The sequence below is a fragment of the Lutra lutra genome, chromosome 12 (assembly GCF_902655055.1).
Source record: "Lutra lutra chromosome 12, mLutLut1.2, whole genome shotgun sequence".
Classification (NCBI taxonomy): domain Eukaryota; kingdom Metazoa; phylum Chordata; class Mammalia; order Carnivora; family Mustelidae; genus Lutra; species Lutra lutra.
The window spans coordinates 24,786,627-24,807,635 of NC_062289.1; the positions used below are offsets into that span (position 1 = coordinate 24,786,627).

General features: G+C 49.4%; 1 protein-coding gene across 2 annotated transcripts in view; it reads left to right on the forward strand.

Moving 5' to 3' along the window:
* The window catches only part of MYO5B (myosin VB), a 348,888-nt gene that overhangs the window by 204,196 nt on the left and 123,683 nt on the right, over nucleotides 1–21,009 (forward strand). For both annotated transcript variants that reach the window (XM_047696392.1, XM_047696393.1), the window contains exons 6-9: nucleotides 5,831–5,974; nucleotides 7,308–7,389; nucleotides 12,197–12,304; nucleotides 15,927–16,036. In XM_047696392.1, coding sequence (XP_047552348.1) covers nucleotides 5,831–5,974; nucleotides 7,308–7,389; nucleotides 12,197–12,304; nucleotides 15,927–16,036 — 444 coding nt within the window. The remainder of the gene's footprint in view (nucleotides 1–5,830; nucleotides 5,975–7,307; nucleotides 7,390–12,196; nucleotides 12,305–15,926; nucleotides 16,037–21,009) is intronic.

Sequence of the window (21,009 nt, forward strand, 5' to 3'; positions counted from 1 at the left end):
CTCCGCCTCTGTAGCTGTTCCCTGTCACCAGCCATCGTGTGTCAGCAGGTCCCTGCTTCCCCCCAACCATCCGGGACTTTGAAGGCCTGCTGGATCAGGAGGGTGGTGCGCACGGGCGTGGGAGGCCGGGTGGGGGGAAAGGTAGAGCCAAGAGCTCTGTGACAGCAGGGAACCTGCTGATCCTCGGGAAGCAGTTATCTAGATGGCCTGAACGGCCGGGGCCTTCTGTCTCTCCTCAACACCCCAGCCCCAGAACAGTCAGTACTGGTACAAGGCCAGAGACGTTTCCTAAAACTTCAGTTTCCTAAAACTTCTAACTCCCCGGGTGTGAGGGTTGGAACTCCATTTCTCTTTTTCTCTCTCTTTCCTCCATAAAAACTTAATTCTGATAAAGTAAATCTAAATGGGTATACAGTCCCTGGGCCAGCTTTGATTTCCTGCCTCTGAGGTAGAGGCTCTTGGTTATTGTCTGGGTTACAGTCTGATGGGCCCCCGCCAGCCCAGGGCTGCTCCTTGTTTTAGGAAGAAGAGATTGAGTTGAGGCCAAAAGCTGCCAAGATAGTGTCAGATTCTCTGCAGGGCCTTGAACTAGGTCATTTAAGACCCAAGTCGCCAAGGTGGTTAGTCTTTCAGGTCGTTTTGGAGCTGAGGGAAACGAGAACCTGCCGGGACCTTCCTAGATCCCCCTCTCACCCCACCCCCTTCCTTTACCAAGTGTGTGACTAAAATTCCTAGGAATTCATTGTTTTTTGTGGGTATAATCTGCCTACACAGTTGGATTATCTGGAGAACTTTGATTCTATGTTGACTAACAGGACATAACATAATCATTAACAATTCAACAAAAGCAAGTTCATGGAAACTTGGAATTCTATGGAATTCTTACATGGATTGGAGAACGGTTAGTACAGTTGGAGGCATTTTTACCAAAAATATAGGAGCAAGAAGACTTTTATTCTCTTATAATGGTTCTTAAACTCAAGTGCATCAAAGTCACCTGGAGGTCTTGTTAACAGCCTACTGATAATTGTTGCACATTTGGGTCTGTTTCTTTACAGCCTTTTCACTGAATATTATAGTCATATGCCTTTTCTCCGTATCATTGAGGTTTTTTATGAATCGTCTTATTAGCAGCAAACATATTAATATTGTCAGACCTGCAACTAGTTAGTGGCCCATTTGTTCATAGCATTTATTCTAAGCCCAAGGTTGGGGCCTGGCCATGGTCTCAATCAGAATGTGATGGTGGACCATGGCCTGGCCTGCCGGAGACCATCCATGCACCTAAACGGAGGCAGTTAAGATTGTGCTCTATGATCAGCATCGTGTTTCATCTCAAATGGGAGTCAAACCAGGCTCTCAGCTTCTCCTTTGCCCCTGAGTTTCAAAACTCAGGCCATTTTTAAGGTAATAAGGTTTCAAAGACCCAGAGTGCTGCCTCTTTTAAGAAATAAAAAAGGTAATTTTTCCGGGCAAAACAGAGAAGGGAGGAAATCTGTTACATCTTCTGTGCCTGGACAAAGTAATTTAAGTCGAGATGAGAATTTAATGAAGGTAGATCACCCCATTATTAAACATGTACGAGACACAAGAGGATTTTTTAATTGATTTATTGTGGTTAAACATACATAAAATTTACCCTTTCACTATTTTAAACGAACAATTGAAGGGTCTTAAGTACATTCGTAGCGTTGGGCAACCATCACCACCATCCATTTCTAGAACTCTTTAATCATCCCAAACTGTACCCATTAAAGAATAACCCTGTTCTTCTCCACCAGGCCCTTGTAACCTCTCTTCTACTCTCCGTCTCCATGAATTTGCCTGTTCTAGGCACCTCATATAAGTGGAATCATACAATATTCTTTTATGTCTGGCTTACTTAATGTTTTCAAAGTTCATGTGTGTTACAGAATGTAGGAGTGTCCCCTTCCTTATTATGGTCAGATGATACTTTGTTGTGTGGATAAGACCACGTTTGGTTAATCCATCCCTCTGTGCATCAACTGCTGCTGGTGTGAACAAGGCCACTGGACAATGGCATGCAAGCCTATGACTCCCTGCTTTGGGGCTGGTTTCCAAATGATAGAGGTCTGTCTAAAACAACCTAATATGTTCAGTAGCTCTTACATCGTGAATGGACTGGTGCACTGCTGGGGATTCAGGGTACTTTGGCATGGGAGAGGTGGGGGAGCAACTCGCACACCCCAAAACATGCAAGACATGGTTCGGTTGCTAAGGTCTAGAGGAGGAGTGTGTGCATGGAGCAGCCTCCTTGAGGCTGATGTCACATAAAGGAACGGTGCAGTGGTTTGGGCTCACAACATTAAATTTCTACCTTGTGCAAGGTGCTACTTTGGAAACTCTGTGGGTAATTCCCTAGGGCTCCTTCTGTCAGATGACAGAATCTGGTCATCATGGAGATTGTCCCTTGAGTTTTTAAGTGTTCTCCTTGAGAGAAGTCTTGGACAGAAACATGGCAAGGGAGCATCGTAGCCAAGAAGAACTCTGGGTGGGTCAGAAAGTGATTCTGGGCTGAGAAAGAGCAGCTTCTGCAGTGCCAAAGCCTTCCTCTTCACAACTTGGGGGTCTAGGTGGGCCCGTGTGTCAGGAAGCCCAGTCAGCTCTGTGGCTCCTCAGAAGGTTGGAGGCAACACCAGGTACATCTTCCCCGGGGGCCAGCCAGTTCCTGATGACTTGGCTCCCGTCCCGACCAAGCAGTCTGCTGTGCTCCCGCCATCTCCTTCTTTCCGCAGCTGCCTCCCGGGGAGACCTTTGAGGACGGTCCAAGGAAATGGAATCCCCAGTGAGCTGCACTAAGTGACAGTAGCTTGAATTAAAGGTGACTTGAAGGGTGGGTTGGGATGATCCATTCTTAGCGCCAGAGCTCTCTGACCCCGCTCCGTGTGAGCTTGCCAGCATCCGGGAGTGGTTTGTTCGTGAGTCTGCACTGGCTAAGAGACTGTTAGAGCAGAGGCAGAACCAAGTTCGGGTCGGAGGGGTCACGTGGCTTTTTGGGGTGCCCAGCGTCTACACCACACAAGTCAAGGAGCCAGAGACTGCCCCGATCCCGGGAGAAGGAGGATAGTGTGAGGGTACAGTGAGCAAAAATCATCTAAACTAAGACCAGTTACTATGTAATTCAGGGATTTAAGGTTTTTCCTTTTGAGCTAAAGAAACAGTGCCTGCAGCTGTCCACCTGTTCATACAAGAATCTGCGCCCAGACTCACTCACGGAGCTCGTCTCTTACCTCACGCGCCGCACACTCTCGCCGCTCCGCACGTGCACCTGCCCTGACCCTTGACCCAGGCCAGGGCCGTAACTGGAACCCTTCCTCCTCCCCACTAGCAAAACTCGATTCCCCCTTTAAGACCCTTGTCAGCTTACACCCCTCCAAGCCACTCGCGTTGTGCTGGCCGTGGCTAACTGCTCCCTGCTCTGCACCTCCACACATTGATACATCCCTCGTTGTTGTATAATCCTCATTATACGGAAACTACTCCATTTGCTCTTCCTCTTAGCACGTGCAGGAACAACAGAGAAGGTGGTTCTCTTATGTACTGTGTGAACGGTAGCGTATTTTGTCATTTTGCAACTCTTTCCCTCAACATCTTTTAATTTTATCCACGAATCATGCTCTAGTTCACCTATACCGGCTTTATAATGTCCCATGGTGTGAATCCACTACACGTTAACTGTTCCCCTACTAGTGGGCATTGAGGATGAATTTTTTTTTTTATTAGTAAGTACAACCTGTGCCAAAGATTTCTGTGCTTACTCACGTGTGCACTACGTGTTTTTCCAAGTAATATGTAGAAGTAGACTTGCTGAACCGTGAGGTGTGTGTATATTCAGTTTTACTAGATAGGTCCAGTGACTTCTCAGAACAGTGGTTCCAGTTCCCAATGAGCTGGGAACATGGGAGAGTTCCCTTGTCCTCCCATCCTCCTCGTTTTGTCGTGTCTAAGTTCCTAGTCCCGGCCTCTCCCCATTTGGGTCTGCTGTTCTCCAGTGTCCAGTGAGGTTACCTTTTCTCAACACTTGATCATGTGAGTGTCTGCTGTGAATTTCCTGTTTATACTGTTTGCTCATTTTCCATGTTGTAACCACTTGCGTTACGTCCGCTTTTTTCCCTTGGTCTGTGGGACTCAAGGTTAAAACCTGTTTTTCTTTTCTCATCTATGATAACTCATCAAGACATTTCCTGAGTCCGTGGGAAATCAGAAAAAATCTAGCAAGTGTTTAAAAGATGCAGAACTGCCCGTGCGTCCTTCACGCACAGGATCTAGGAGTCCTAGGGTAGAGTTGATGGGTTGGGTCATAATAACCTCTTCTCTTCGTGGGTGCCATTACATATTTTGAAAGTACTTCTAGATCTGTCACTTCTCAAAGCAGCCTAGTGAGGTAAGGAAGCTAGACCTCTCTGGATCGACTGTGAGCTCTAGACCCTGGGCAAGCTTTCCCCTAAGCCATCACAAGGAGTGGCGTCAGGTACGGCAAAGGCTCTTCTTGCCGTTTTACGAATTACGGAGTTTGAATATTTTGAAATTTTTGCATTGAATTGTATTCATTGAAACTAGATGGTCTTTGAGAATGTTCCACAAACTGGACTTTGCCGGTTTTATCTTCCTGATGCTGACTAACGTGTTCCTTTGTCCTCTGTGTTTCCTGTAAAAGGGCTGTAAAATTCAGAAGCTTGATTAAATTAAGGTTGGATTTTTGGCACACGTTGGGGCCATCACACCAGGGGGACCTGGATGGGAGGTGGGTGTGTAGAGTGCCGGCGCCCTCAGACCGGACGCGTTCTGTAGTGCAGAGCTGGGCTTGGGTTTCTGTGAGTGAGCAGCTGCATGACTCACGGCCTCACCGGACTCCTCTCAAGAATGGGAATGGGGCATTTTCGTGAGGAAGTGTTACTGGGACCTTTAAGCAAGGATTTGCTTTCAGCTGCCCTGTTTGCCTTGTTACAACAGATACCAGCTGAGCTTGTGTAGTTTTGGAACACCGGGAGGCACTAGTGGCTCTGTGGCCTGGATCCGGCTGAGGAGGGTGGGGGGACAATCTGGGTTTGGATCTTCTTTCAGCCTCTGTGTCCCTCAAATTTCATAGACAACTTTTTCAAGCGTTTCAACCACCTAAAAATGTAAATGTGTGAAAGGGATTAAAGTTAAAATAGTAATATATTCATTACCGATCCATTAGCAATGTGATGCTTTGTAGAAAGTGAATAATCGTGCCAAGCCATTTAGTCCCTCACTTTTTAAATGCTCATCAGGTGTGTTGAACTGTGCCCCTGCAGCTGTATGAGAAAATGTATCCAGAGGGTGAGGCCTTCCTGATACGATCTAGTGATGAGGTTGGTGTGGCTCTTGGTCTCTTTCTCGGAAATACCATTTATCAGTTAGGAATGACATTTGCCTGCTTAGTCATGGAGATCTGATTAAAGCACGGGAAAGTTTGCCTTTCTCGCTTCAAGCTGAGAGCTCTTAAAGACTGGCATTGGTTTGGTAAGCTCAAGCCTGTCAGAATGTGATTCTCCAGACCTTTTCTTCATGGTCCCAAGGTGACTGCTCCAGCTGCAGCCATCACCACGCATGTTCCAGGTGGGATCACTGGAAAGAGTCCACTGGTCAGCTCCTTACTCTCACTGGCCATCCTTAGGAGTAAAGGAGGCATGGAATGAAGTTTTGTGTTTACCTCTGCTCATTGTCATCCTTACAGTGGACGGGGGCTCTGTAAAGAAGAGGAGAGAGAGCTGCGCGCGCACACACCACCTAGAAGCCAAGAAAGCTTTCCTGGTTTTGCATACCTCTTGTGTGTTCTCTGCAGGCCATCGGAAATGCCAAAACCACTCGCAATGACAACAGCAGCCGATTTGGAAAGTATATTCAGATCGGCTTTGATAAGCGGTACCACATCATTGGGGCCAACATGAGGACCTACCTGCTGGAGAAGTCCAGAGTGGTCTTTCAGGTGAGTGGCATGAGTTGGGCCTTTTTGTACTTTTTCCCCCATGAGTGATTGCTCACTTGCTCCCTGACCCACTCCCTATGCCCAGAGAGAGCATCTCCTTTTTAGGATACACTTGACCTTTAGCTTTTCTCTCTTTATGTCGAAAACTATTCATGTGAATGCCATGGACACCAGGCCTGGAAATCTGCTCGGTATTGTTTTTAGATTCAGTCAACAAACGTAATGAGTGCCTGTTATGTACCAGCCCTGTGCGTGATACCGGAGACACAGGGATGAGACACTCCTTTTTTTTGTGGATTTGAGAGTCTTAGGGGAAGGTTGTGGGCTTCAGCTTCCCCAGGAACCTTCTTACTTTGTAGGTCCTATTTAAACAAACAAAAGAAAGCTCACTGCTTGGACATCTACTTAGCCTGAAAACAGTCCTCCCCCAGCCCCCTTTTAGTGTTCTGTCCCCGACTTGAGATGACACACGTCCCGGTCTGAGGTGGCCCCACACTCCGAATGTCACCCCGACATTCACCTGCCTGCAGAGGGGACATCCTGAACAGCTTCAGCTGCTTCTCAGAGGCGTCCCTCTGCAGGCTGGTACTTAACAAACGTGTAACGGATTTTTTAACCAGCTTTATTTGTTTTTCCGTTTTTCTGTTCAGGATCTGTCCCCACCTCCCAAATTTGGTTTGACGGCCCCAAATCCTCATCTCACAGCAGCAGAGCAAACAGCCCGTTGTGCTGGGTGCAGGTCAGGGCTGCCTGTGGCTCTGGCCAGAGTCTTCGCTGAACACCCCTCGAGGCTTCCTCTTCCTTTGCCCAGGCCTCCTAAAGCCCTGTCCCCCGCCACTCTTTGTCCCCGCCGCCCCGCCACCACTCTGCCAGTTTAAGGCTGATGAAGCCCGAGTGTCCGCTGTGAGTCCTCCCTCCATCTAGGACCTTCAGTGGCTGCCCCAGCCTGACCTGATGGGCAAGGGCAGAGCTCTGACTTAGTTCCCAGCCTCCTAGAGAGGACAGGGAGCCTACCGCAGGCAAGTGACAGTCTGTGCGGCCTGAGCCATGGAGCAGGGACATCCATATGAGTGTGTGGGAGTTGGCAGCCCACCACTGTGGAAGAGCAGAGAACGAGAAGAAAATAGAGAGCTAGAAATCCTCAAGCTTGAAGAAGGAACATAACCGTGAATGGAACATCTAGGGGTGGGCGTTGAAGGTGGCAGAGCTGTGAGGGAAGACGTGAGCACAAGTCTTGACCACTGTCATCCTCAGGACGCTGGGATGAGAGGGAGTGAGGGGATGATCGCCGGGGTCACTGCCCTAAAGCTGTTGGACTTGTTTCTTCCTGCAGGCGGATGGTGAGCGGAATTACCACATCTTCTACCAGCTCTGTGCTGCCGCCAGCCTTCCAGAATTCAAAGAGCTTGCGCTAAGTATGCAAATGTGGGTGTGCCTGTCCTCAGGGAGGGGCTGTGTGGCCACGGGGTACTGCCCTGGGTTCTTGTCCCAGCTCTGCTTCCCATGCGAGTACGTCCCCATCCAGACCTCCTTGAGCATCTGTACCCAATCCATAAACTGGGGCCAATTGTCCCCAGGCAGCCTGCCACAGAAAACCATTTGAGAGGGGAAGGGGGGGCGGGATAGTATTTTACAGAGCACGTAAGAATTTCCATGCATTATTTTGAAAAATGATCACACTTCAGACAGCATAAAAAAAGGCCGTCCCACCATGAGGATCTAGAGATTTATCCAGTGCAGTTCATGTCATTGTAGCCTGGGAGTTTTAAGTCCTACTCAAGGATAGAGCTGAAGGAAAGGAGGGGGTGAGAGGGTGGGGCAGGATGAAAATGGCTGGCCGGGGGCGAGGGGGTGGGGGAAAGGGGCTGCTGAACATTAGGCCCCACGGTGTGCAGACCTCCCCATAGCTGGCGGGGCACTGTGGCAGCGGGTGGCACCCGGCCGGGGGTGGGGGTGAGGGGGTGCTGCCGTGGTAGCCGATGGTGTGAAGAGCTGGGTGTCTAGACAGGGGTCAGTTGGCCCTTATGTATCTGTGAGAGAAACAGACCCCTGAGGCTGTCCACGACCCAGATCCTAGCTGTCTTCAGGGCCCAGTGCCAGATTGACCTCTGACAGCCCCAGCCCATACCCCTCAAGGCTGACACACACCAGGTAGTTCAAACTTCGGTCTGCCCTCCTAACTCTCTGCTTTACTTATGGATTCCTGCTTCATTTGGTGCCTGGGTCATGCGGTTAGCACTGGGTCCTTGGTCCATTCACTGAAGCCTACAGACGTGGTGTGAGGCGCCAGGGATGGAACGTTCAGTTTACCCGTTGTGGGGCCTGCCCTCGCTGAGCTCACGGCCCGGTACTGTGCAGGGTGGGAAGGCTGTGCTGAGGGAAGCAGAGCCGAGGCGGGTGGAAGGTTCCCAGGGGAAGGAAATTGAGAACCAGAGGAGGAAGCCTAGGAGGGCATGCTACGCTGCTTTTCTGCTGTATCGTACTCCGTGTTTGCAAGTCTGCCTCTCCCCCACTGAAGCTGTAAACTCCTTGGGAGGGACGAGCACAAGCCTTGTTGGATGCATCCCTCCTGGAGCTGGCAGCTTGGGCTCGAGTGTTGGTTTATGGCCACAAGTGACCAGGAATGCAGACCTTTGCGTTGATGAGCTCTCAGGCTCAGGGTGAGGCCATACTTGGCCTCATGGGTGCGTTGGCTGTGAGCTCCGAAGCCTGACAGTTCCACGATAACGGTTGGTGGTTGAAAACACGAAGTAAATGAAAGACTAGCCAGGGGTTCCTAGTGGATAGACTGCCTTGCCTCCTTCCCCCTTCCCTTCAGCTAGAACATGCTCCTCAACTGAGCAGAAGTCCCTGTGAGACCCTTTGGCCCAGCGAGGGGGAGCGGAGGGAAACTCCGTCTGTACTTCCCTCTGCTCTGTTGATGGTGGTCTGTTGCATGAAAATGACCTCAAGATGAGATTTTAAAAAGCAATACTCCCATGAATCATGGGTCAAAGTGTAAATAAATCATGGTAAAAAGAAGTATAATGGGCTTTTTATTTCCTTACATAGAGCCTTCAGGTAGTAAGGAGTAAATTCTTTATTTTTCTCTTCCATGGGTATGTTGATAGTCCTCTGAACAGCCTTCTTGCTTTGCACAGTTGGAGCGTAGCCTCCCAGGTGAACCAGCCCGCAGCAGGGCCCCTGATGGTCCCCTGCTCTAAGCACTGGCCTCACGCCTCCTCTGGGCTGTACATGGTTCAGTGTCTGTCTGGTGAGGCAGTTACTGGGGGCTTTTGTGGCGTATTTCTCCTTGGAAATGTGAACTAAGGGGAGACCCACACTGGAGGAAAGCTGTTGCTCTGGGACGGGACGGTCAGCACTGGCTTCACGGGCTGGAAAGGAGAGCCCGTATCCAGGGCCGCTAAGCCGATGGCAGGAGACTATCTCCTGTTTATGAGGGTCTGGAGTGTGACGGTGACAGAGCTGATTGCATGCCTGAGAGATGATCATCTCGATTGGATTCATTTAGTAGAGTGAAGCTGTGACTGACCCGGGTGGGCCCTGCAGTGATGAGCCCCAGCCCGAGAAAGTTCCCCTGAGGAGCCCGAGGTTGGGAACTAGCAGCAGGGAAGGTGGGCAGTCAGTCCGAGTCAGACCATCAGCAAGGGGGGCCCTGGCTTTTGACAACGAAGGGTCTCAGTAGATACTGAAAACGCCTCCTTTCCTCCAGCGGAGAGGTCTAGTGTCCTGCGTATTTTTCTGATGTGTCAGCTGATAGATTTCGATAATGAGTTAGGTTGTGTTTATGAGAAAACCGTACAGTAAACAACCATCTCCATGTTAGGGTGGTCAGGTAATGGGCTCCCAGGCCAAAGTCTGGGGGAGCCCGGGTAATCTCTTCCAGCCCTATGTTCCTCAGTTTGCCCATCTGAAAAATAAGAATAAATATGTTCAGTCATCCTAACGTGCTCCTGCAAAAATCATCGAAGGAAATACTTTGAAAGGTGAGTGAAAGGAAGCATGATGCTTTTCTTAAGCCTTTGAAACTCTTCTATTCTGTGCCAGAGCTCGCAGGGGGATTCCATAGAAAAGAGCTGAATTTACCACCTTCCACAGAGACCTGCTGTGACTCCCTCCATAACCATTTGCCTTTTCTGGGGCTGTCTGCAAGCCTGGGGCTGAATTCCTTCCTCTCCCACGCAAGTGCCTTTAGTCATCAGGGTTTGGGTTACTTCTCTGGGAAGCTTTCCCTCATAAGCTACGGCTGATACCCTGCTCTCCATGCCTGTGGACAGTGTAGCCTGATGGTCCAGCCTGGGTTGTGTGGGGCAGGGTTTGGGTCTGAGTTAGGCCACTTCTTAATGGGCCTGGCAATGTGTACTCAGCGGAGGAGTGTGGCTTGGGACAGAGGATGTGTGGTGGGAAATGGAAGAGACCAGAAAGGAGAGGTAGGTGGGCTCAGCGTGGACCCAGATTGGCCGTGGGCGGGTAGAGCTGAGGAACAACCGTCAGGAAGGGGGTGGATCAGGGACAAGAGGTGTGGGAGGATGGGTGAGCCCTGAGTCTGGAGGGACACATGGAGGCTGTGGTTGCTTCACAAAGAACCCAGGAGGTTCTTTTAGGGTGTTTGACCTCTGGCTTGAGGGCACGGGGGCAGGAGTGGGGGTTTTCTAAAAGGCTTTAAATGGGCGTGCAGTGTGATCAGAGTTACCAGCAGCATGAAAGTGGATTTGAAGGGGCAGGAGCGGGGCGGGGAGACTGGTTTAGTCTTTGGCAACAGTCCCCAGACTACAGGTGCGTGCAGAAGGTCAGATGTAGACAGCGGTAGTCAGAATGGAGCAAGGAAAGAGACCCAAGACATTTGTAAGGGGTCAGAGTGGCAGCTCAAGGTGTCACAGGAAGACTGGACATGGCAGTGAAATCGCATCAAAGCCTGTTGAGCTGATGTGAGTTTGACCACACACACGCAAGGGAGATAATTTCACCATCTTTTTTTTTTTTTTTAAAGATTTTTTATTTATTTATTAGAGAGCACAAGCAGGCAGAGAGGCAGGCAGAGAGAGAGGAGAAAGCAGGCTCCCTGCTGAGCAGAGAGCCCGATGCGGGGCTCGATCCCAGGACCCTGAGATCATGACCTGAGCCGAAGGCAGCGGCTTAACCCACTGAGCCACCCAGGCGCCCCTAATTTCACCATCTTTACAGAAGAAGAACAGTAGCCCGTGTCCAGCTTTGGCATCTTGTCAAAATCAAACACCATAAATTTAGAAATTCCAAACACTGGGCAGGGTTGTTTTACACAAAGGTTCTGCGTTTTGTGGAAAATGTGATTTTGGGGGTAATCTCGATGAGGTACACTTGTTGCCCTAATGCCAACCTCCAAGCCTGCTGCATGGATACTGCCCATGTCTTGTTGAGTTACTGCCCCCTGCGAGGGTTGGCTCTGAATTCTAAGGCAGACATGGGACTTCTCACCAGTTGTGTCCCAGGCTGCTCTCTGAGGCCTGACTGAGAGGAGCCGAACCTGAGGTGAGATCAAACACACGAGGATCTCAAGGTTCATCTCATCGTGTGCCTGAAGAGCTCAGGGGTGCCCCAACTCGGTAGAACAAATGAACAAAAAACCATGTCACCTTAGGCACATCATTGCCTCTCTGTCAAATGAGGCTGTCACACAGCTTATCGACGGTCCTGGAAGTCTGTGATTCTAGGGTGCGTGTAGCTCTCACTGTATATCAGTTCCTTTTAAAAAGGATTTATTTACTTTAGAGATGGAGTATGTGCAGGGGTGGGGGGGCAGAGAGGAGACAGAGGGAGCATCTTAGGCAGACCCTGCACTGAGTACAGAGCCCAGTGTAAGGCTTAATCCCATGAGCCTGAGATCATGACCTGAGCTGAAACCAAGAGCCAACCAGGCATCCCTCAGATCCTTTTAAATAGCAAATCTGTGGTAAATCCTGTAAACTGAACCACCTGTGACTTTTTATGGTCACATGTTTTTGTGTACTGGTTTTATACAAACACAGCAATGCATCCTGTTAGCGTAGTGCGCTGTGTCTCCTTAACTACTTTTCTCTCTATTTGCCATTGTCCGTAAAGAGGACATTTTATAAGGATTGCACATTCAGCTGGGAATAAAATTTTTGTCTGGGATGAGTAGAAATCTTCATGGGTCGTGATCTGTGGGTAAACCGGGATTGAGCTGCTTTCTGATGCCTGATGTTTTTCCTCCTCGCCTCTCAGCATGTGCCGAGGACTTCTTCTACACATCACAGGGAGGAGACACACGCATCGAGGGCATCGATGATGCTGAGGACTTTGAGAAGACGCGACAAGCCTTCACACTCCTGGGTAAGCAGCTTCTGAGTGGGAAAAGGCCCAGATGATTGACTTCATGGAGAGTAGAAAAGCACGACAGTGTCCCACTTTGCCAAACTTCGTAAGCCCACGAGGAGCCCTGTTGCCCTCGGTGAATGTTGTCCTACTCTTAATTCATCCCAACCCTCAGACTCCAGAGTTTAAGACTTGTACCTTTGTTGAGCAGTCTTAAAAATAAGCATTTGAGAGTCATATTCTTAGACACTGCAAAATGGCCCTTTCCACTTCCTCAGGCCACCGAAGTCAGTGGAACAAAATGAAAAAGAACCACATCTTCTTGTGCCGTGGTCTGGGGTTAGACCGTGTGTTCTAGCAGAAAGAGCATGTCTTTAAGACCAAACCAACCCATGCACCACAGTCCTGGGATCCAAGCTGGAAGCAGACCATGAGGGTCTGGTAGTGTTCTCTCCCATATAGTGCCGTTCTGTCACCACTTTTTCTATAGAGAGCATTAGTGGAATTCTTCAAGAGCTCTCTGTTCTTCTGGTATTGCTCCTTGGCCTTTTGGCTAATAACATCAAGTGTCCTCCTGGGCACGAAGGGCCATATTTCAAAGCCAGATATTTCAGTGACTCGTGAGAGAAAACTCCTCTCCTCGGCCATTTTTCCCCCCTTGCCATTTTTGAGGAAGATGAGCCTGAGTGGCAGAGTGGAAGGCAAGCCTTTCCTCATGGGGAAATTGAATGAGTTAATTCCTGGGACCTGCAGCCAGAAAAAAACAGAGCTTGGGAAGTCAGCCTGAAGCTCAGGGAGCAGCTCAGGATGGCCCCTGTGTTCCCCCAGCCCCTTCTCTGACTGAGGTAGACATCTGGCTTCTGAGTCATGTGACTACTTCAGAGCTGCATTTCTTGGGTCCTTTGGTGGGAATCCGGGTGGTCTCACCCAGTGTCCAAATAAAACTTGGCCAAACCAGACACGCCCTAATTTCTGTGCAGTAGGAGCAGGGCTTCGTGGGCTGAAATCTGAGCGAGCACTCTTCACTTCTCTGGGTAACCGGTGGGTAGATGTACTTTGTCTTTCGTACCCACGAAATAATGACCTAAAAGCCACGCTGGTTATCCCGATGAACAATATCAGTTAGCTAGAGCAGTAGTTGGTGATTATAAAAAAGTGTTTAAGACGACTTTAGGGATGTAGAAGTATCAGGTGCAAAAGGGCAAGGAAGAGCAGCAGATAGAGGCACTGTTGCTGGGCAGACATTCCAGCCCCTTCCAGGAGCGTGTGGTTGCTGGATCAGGAAGCCTGCCCGTGAGGGATCCTGTCGGAGGGCGTGGACCATGGCTGGTCTGCAAGGCAGCCTGCATTCGCCGCAGCATGTGCTGGGACCAGAAGCTCTCAGAGGCAGCTGCTAATATAGAGAGCATGGCCTGAGGGCACCGCAGTGGCCCATCCGGGGCCTGGCTATGCTGCTGCGATGAATCCGAACAGTGGAGGACAAGAACCGAGAACCCACATGTCCTCTTGCTGCTGTTGTGTGGCTCGGTCACTGTGGAGGTCTTTGGCCAAGCTGGCCGTTCTGTCAGTGGGCAAAGGGGAAATGTTCACCGGGTCTCGCTCCGGTATCCCACAGCGGGGCGGATTTGACACCGATGACTGACACCCTTGACTTCGCCAATGTCCCAGAATCACTTTATTCAGTTGGGGAGCAGGTTTGGAGGGGACTTGCTGAGCAGGAGACCAGTCTGCCCTGTTGGCTGGAGGCAGGAGGCCACCCTTGGCGGCTGCTGTGAGCAGTGGGCGGGCGCGGGTCCAAGGAGCAGGCAGCTCCCTCCAAGGCTCCAAGGAGGCCAGGTGCTGTCATTCTCGAAGCAAATGGCACAGGAAAATCTATTGAAATAAGCCTTTCTTCCCTACTTTTCAATAAGCACATCTACTTTTTTACTCACACATTTTCTTAAAGGACAAGATGATAAATATTGCTTTACTCCTTCAGTTCTGAGTTTTGGTTTTCTGCTTGTCATAGTGGAGTACCGCTTATTAGGATAGCTTATAAAGAAGGGGCTTCTGGTCAGCATAGTGTACCGATCCTAACTGTTAGGATTCAGTAGTACTTCAGTATCTACTACTTAAATTCCTACCATGACTGTGTGGTGAAGGCTTTGACAATGGACAAAGCATTTGTTCCCAAGAGTGAGTGAAGGAGAGAGAAGTGATCTGTCCCTCTTGGGATGGTCCAAAACCCACTTCCTGACTAGTAGGACCTAGTTGAGAGTAGGATGCATGAGCTCGATTTGAAAGCCCAGGACTTTACTCCCCATGTGGGTGAACCACCACCAAACTCCCGTCTTGTCTGGGGATACCAACCTCTAGCTTTAACCTGTCTTCGTTTTTTTCAGTCTTACTCAGTTACACTAAATTTTTTGGCCTCCAGCTCTTTTAGTTTTTTTGTTTTTTTCTTTTTAATTAGATTAAACAAAGCCAGACATTTCAGTGACTCGTACATCTCTGTAGACATTTGGGAATACTTGCTGTCTGTGTAACTGTCGTCAGTTCAGTTCCATTATTCCTGTTTCTGAGCACCTGTATGCCAAGGCAAGAACAGGGATTCATTATATTGCTATTTCTTTGTCTATTTTGAAACTTTTTGTAAAAAATTTGAAAAGTAAATCCCAGCCCCTATGACACTTACACGGTGTAATAGTCATTTGTCACTGGTGAAGTCTAGAGTGAATCTGTCTAGTTCATGCCTGGGTTGTCCACTTTGTGGATAGTTTTTCATCCCAGGATAGTCCGTCTTTACCTCCCAGTTACTATAGGTGTCACTTTTTTTAGGCTGTATAAATTATTGCCTTTAAAATAAATGCATCTGGAGAGAAATGTGGGAGACCACCGTATTATTTCTTAAACTGAGTGGTAGGTTGACTGGTGTTCTGTTACTCTGTAGCCTTTTTTTGTAGGTCTGGTCTTTCATACTTCAAAAAGAAATGATAATGTCTTAAAGCTAAATATAAGTTTTAAGAGACGGTCCAGGTCATCGATGACTCCTGCACTCAAGTCAGCGTGGCATCAGGTGTTGGCTCCAGCAGTTCGAGGTTCTATCTGTCCGGACCCGTGAGGGGGCGTGGAGCATGGCCCTGCTCGGCGGTGGCCGAGAGCCAGCTGGCCGTCCAGCTCCTCCAGCAGTGCTCCCAGAAGGGCCTCCTCTTCCTCCCCCGTCGGTACTTTGGATGTAGGACACAGATGTTTGCTGGTTATTATGTTCTGAGAGAAATGACTGCAGATAAATGACCATTCATTATTAAACTCATAAAAACATCCATAAAGTATTTGGTTGAAATGAAGTTTAAAATGAGTCTGCATGATTGCTGTTTCTCCTTTGCTCTTGGAGAAGTTAAAATGGTAGCATAACCCATCTGATTTGATCAGGACAATCAGAGCGAGGGTATTTCCCTTTTAGTCCAGGGAGCCCCTTTGCCCTCGGAGCTGTTACTATGACTGGTAATTACGTGGTGAGGAGCCTGGATCACTTTAGGAGTCATTGGCCCAGAAAGGAAAAATCAAACTTTTTTAAAGTCCTTTAAAAAAAGGGTGAAATGTCATTTCTATCCTGCCAGGGATGCTGAGTGTCATTCATTCCTTTTTTTTTCCCCACCAGGAGTGAGAGAGTCCCATCAGATAAGCATTTTTAAGATAATTGCTTCTATCCTGCACCTTGGAAACGTGGAGATTCAGGCTGAGCGTGATGGCGATTCCTGTAGCGTATCAGTAAGTCGCACACCAGCACCCAAGATAAAACATACACAATTTGCTCTGCTCTTAAGAGTTTGATACAACTGAAATGTGTCTTTACACTCAGAGGACACTCATAGGTTATTTATTCTTAACAGTTATGGTTTCTGTTCTCTTGCTGATAATATTTTAAAAGAACAAGTCCTTTTCAAATCGGCTGCCATCAAATTTCTATCACCAAGGGCAGGGAATTTAGTGGCTATTGAATAAATTCTTTTTCTTATGGATCGCTTTTCCAAGGACCCTGAGGTCCATGGAATTCTACAAAGTGTTCTCCATCCATGAGTACTCTCTGAGCTCCCCACTGAGGTCCGCGCAGCAAGGAGATGGAGTGCTGGACACCATATTTGGTGACTGTCTCCACAGAGCTTGCAGTGTAATTGGGTAGACAAAAGACAACCCTGCTTGGCAAGATTCTGGCAGTACGATGCAGAACATTGACACACCTTTATGTAAGTATGGCAAATTGTGAATGATTCCATTAATGCTCACAGTGACTTACTTTCCCAGTGCCCAGTGTAGCATCAGATATGTGCCAGGTACACAATATCTAAATGGTTAGATGTGGGAGATGGTGGAGATGTGTGGTCCCATAGTCAGCGGCTAACGTATGCTCTCTGCTGTGTGTGTCCAGCTAGGTCCCCACTGGTGTTCCCACCTTGAGTAAGTGAGTCTGCGGTTGCTGACTAGACACCTCTCTTGTGCCCCTTAGTGGCTGCGTCCTGGGGAGGTCCAAAGGAGGATTCTTGTTGCCAACGACTTAGAATTTAGAAACCCGGACTCTGGGAAAGGACACAAGACAGTACTGTAGAATATGAACGTGGGCCTGTGTCAATGCCACTCGCAACTGATGCTTTTTCAATTGAACAAATATTTATTAATCTCCTGCTGTTTGCCTACAGTTAGGGCTTATCAGAAGTTGAAACCAGTCCTGCCTTTAGAGAGAGGACCCTTGCCCCATATATTGTTCCTGAGAAAGAAATGGTCTTGGGGGCAGAGGGTCTCCTGGGCCCATCAAAGCATTGTCAACATGGAATCTGCTGCCTGAGGAGAGCTTTGAGGCTCACGTGCCTGGGCCCAGTGCGGAAGGAGGGAATGCTGGAGCTTGAGCAGTGTGGGAGACCACAGACGATGCTGGGTGTGTGTGTTGGGTGGGCAGGGAGATTGGCAGTGACGGTATTAAGAGAGAGCCCACGTTGTGCGAGGAGATCCTGGACCCTAGCAGGATGGGGAGTGGGCCTCCATGCAGGCCACATGCCCCCGCCCCACCCGCCGACTCTGAGGCCTTCGGGCAGGGGAAGTATTGCTCCCATGTCTTTCTCCTTGTGAGGAAGGCATATTAAGGGTGCCTAACCCCCATGCATACTCCAGTAAATGCCTCTTGCTTCCTTAGGCAGCCATGTATGTCCTGGTGTCAGGGACGGGTGAGATTAAGGACGTGTGCTTTGAGAAACTCCTGGTTTGGGTCAGTGAGATACAGGAAAGGTGACACATATTCCCAGGTTTTCCAACTCACCCAACACCCTGCCCCCCGCATTGTGGATTCTTACAACACCTGTGCCTGTTCTCCATGGTGTTGTGCTTGGTTGTAATTTTACATTTTCCATGGGGGGGGGCGGTTATTGCACGTCTCTCCCCTCATGAAACATCACAATCTACGAAGGCAGCTACTGTTGGTGAATTATTGTAACCCCAGCAGCTGGGACGGTCGGTGCCCAGTCCCTGGTAGGTGCCTGATGAGTGGATTTTTGCTCAGTGCTGGTTTCCCCAACTAAACTCTAGGGTGTGTCTGGTGTAGGAGGCCATGTCCGGTCTGGCAGGGTGACCTTCCAACCCTGACACACACTGGCACCCACCAGTGTTTCTGTAAAGACTTTATGAAGGTGAATACCAAGACACAAATTGGAGAAGACTGGACAGAGGGCATGGGTAGTGCTTTAGGGAGAAGACGGAGGAAGCTGACAGGTAGAGGTTTTGTTACTAAATGGGGCAGCAGGCCCTGTCTCTCAATAACAGGAAGTCAGGGTTTTTTTTTTGTTTTTTGTTTTTTTTTAAAGATTTTATATATCTGAGAGAGAGTGCACAAGTGAGCATGGGTGGGAGGGAGGGGCAGGGGGAAAGGGAAAGGCAGACTCCTTGCAAGCAGGGAGCTCGATGCGGGGCCCCATCCACCCAGACACCCCAGGAAGTCAGGGCTTTGAGCACAGGAACTTGGCTTAGGCTAGCCTCACGTTGTTCTCCGATTAGAGACTGTGCAGAGAACTCGTTGTGAGTCAGGACAATAAGGGTTAAATCCTGGTTCTGCTGCTTCCTGATAGGTAACCTCTTTAAGTCTGCTTCCTCATCTGTGGAGTGGGGGCTGATATGACTTACCTTAGCCCGGGGCTCCCGTCACTCTTGACTCATCCCCAACAATTTGTTGGAGGCAGAGTGGACCTTGTGGACATCCCTGTTACTTCACACGGTGGGGAAAAACTAAGGCCCAGAAAGACCTTAATGACTGTTAATAGTCATGTCGGGCCCCAGCCAGTGCCGTTTGCCCCGAACCACTGCCATTCTGGAGCTGGGCCACCCTCCGGCCAGGGTCCCCCAGCAGGTGCCAAGCCCAGAGCTGGGCACACAGTGTGCGCAGGAAGTCTTCATGAAGTGGTTGCTGGTAAAAGTCTCTCTCGGATGGATTTTGGTTTATTCCTCTGGTGCAGAGGGTGGACCTCCTGCTGGAAAGGCTGTCTGTCCAGACGCAGTATGCCTTCTGCTCTGTAGTTTTGATTTTTAATTAAAGCATTAAGCTGTGTTTGTGACTGCCAGAGTTACCTTGGAGAGGCAACAGAGTGCAATTACTTGAGCACCAGAGGCAATTTGTTTCTTGAGTTTGGCAATACGGGCCCACAAAACCTATTCTACCTATGATGCTGGCCATTTTTAATGGATTTATCATCATTTAATTAAGCCTAATGTAATTACGTGATGTTCGGTCAGTCGCAGTTAGCACCTTTCATCAACAGTCAGAAGGGGTAACAGAGGGACAAGCCCCATGCCACCACAGCAGCCGGGAGCCCGTCCTGAGGCGAGCATCAAACAGTACCAGGACAGGGGCTTCTGTCTCCACTGCGTTCCCCGGGGAGGTGCAGGGTGGGGGGGCAGGGCTCCAGGGGGCAGGCCTCTAGCCGTCCTGTCGGCTGCTGGGAGGCCATTTGCAGGTCAGGGAATCCACTGGTAACGCTATGCCGAGCAGTTAAGAACGCCTTGGAAGTAGGTCAGATTGAGAAGTTGGACTCTCACCACCTCGGAACCTGTTGCCTGCCAGGCAGTCCCAGGCATTTAACAACACTGCAGGTGGCTTTCTTGGGAGTGGGGTATGGCAGGGGGAGGTGGGCAGGTGCAGGCTGACACCAAGAGAAATGCTGTCCATCAGGACAAGGAGCCATGGCAGCCCTGCCTGCTGTGTGAAAAGATGGAGGGCCTCGTCCTCCCCACCCAGTCCAAGCTGACTCTCTTTCCCAACTGGATCAGGAGCTCTGGGCCACAGTCAGGGCTACCTCCCCACCCCCCCATCCTCTTCACCTGAAAAATAAGAGGGATTAGGTTAGAATGATGATTCCCAAGGAATTTTCCTGGGAACCTTAGCCCTAGGCAATTTCTTAAGAAGCTAGGGGTTCTTTGGTCAATTAAGTTCAGGAAATGCTGCATAAAATATGTCTCCTGGGGCTCTCGGGGTCCATTAATACACCATTTCAGCTGTGTCTAACCTGGTGGCATCCCTGGGCCCCTGTTGTTAGGTAAAGCCCATTAAAGTGCTTTGTAGCTGTTGCTCCACAGACCGCGTTTGGAAGAACACTGGCCTTACTGGGAGGTTCTTTCCTACTCTGACTTTCTATTATTTTGTAATTGTGTTTGCTTTGGGTAGATGGATTTTAAATATCTGTAGAAGAAAAAAAAAAAAGCTGGCCTGGGGAAATGATGTTAAGGAGGAAATGGTACAGTTATCTGCGCTAATTTTCATTGAACGCTCAAACTCTCATTTAGATCCTCCACAGCAGCCTCATCAGAAAATGAGTCCCACAAGCAAAGGCAATTTAGGGCCATTATAGAAGGTGGCAACATCGTGTTCTGAAGGATTCCCTTTCTGCTTGAGACTTAATAAGCAATCTGGCAAGCTCGTGGTTTGGTTATCTGCTTTCCGGGTGGGGGGAGGGCATTTAGATGAGAGAGCAAAGAACAGGGGGGTTTTGTGGGGTGCCCTGAGTGCAGAGCAAGGAGTATGTGACTTACATATGGGGGAGAAGTGAAGACAAGACCTTCGGGGGACGTGCTTACTGGGGACCGCAAGGCCAGGTGGTATGTGGGTACTTTGGGTAAATGAGCGTCGAGATTGGAGGCAGCTGGGTATGCTGGGTGGAAGGTGCTGCTTATCTCTCTAGAAAAGGGTTTTCAGGAGAAGGAATTCCTAGTTTTCTCTCCAGGTCTAAAAGGGTGGTATTACCAGTTGCAGTGTTCCAAGCGGCTCTTCTCCGGTCACAGTTTGTTCTCCGTTCTTGCTGTTTGTCCTCGCTTTCCACATCGATGGGCTTCTATCCCCAGGCAGCAAGGGCTCTAAGAGTAGAACACCAAGTGTGTGTTACTTACTATCCCTGAGGCTAAGGTGTGGGAAAGTCTGCTCAGAGCACTGCAGTGTCAGTGTGGGGAAGGATGTCCCGTTGGCTCAGCTCTGTGCTCATTCCAAAACATGCAGCTGTCGGACCGGGTGCAGCTGGTCAAGGGTAATGCTTGCCCATGAGGACGTCTTTCCAGGCTGTGGGCTCAGCCCTGCATGCGGGACTCTGCAGATGGAAACCGTACATCTACTATGATTCTGCATCTGCTGCTTTGTATGGTTCCTGCTGCCTTCTGGCTCCTTATTCCTAATGGATTTATCCATCCCTAAGCTATCAGTTCTCATTCTGCTCCCT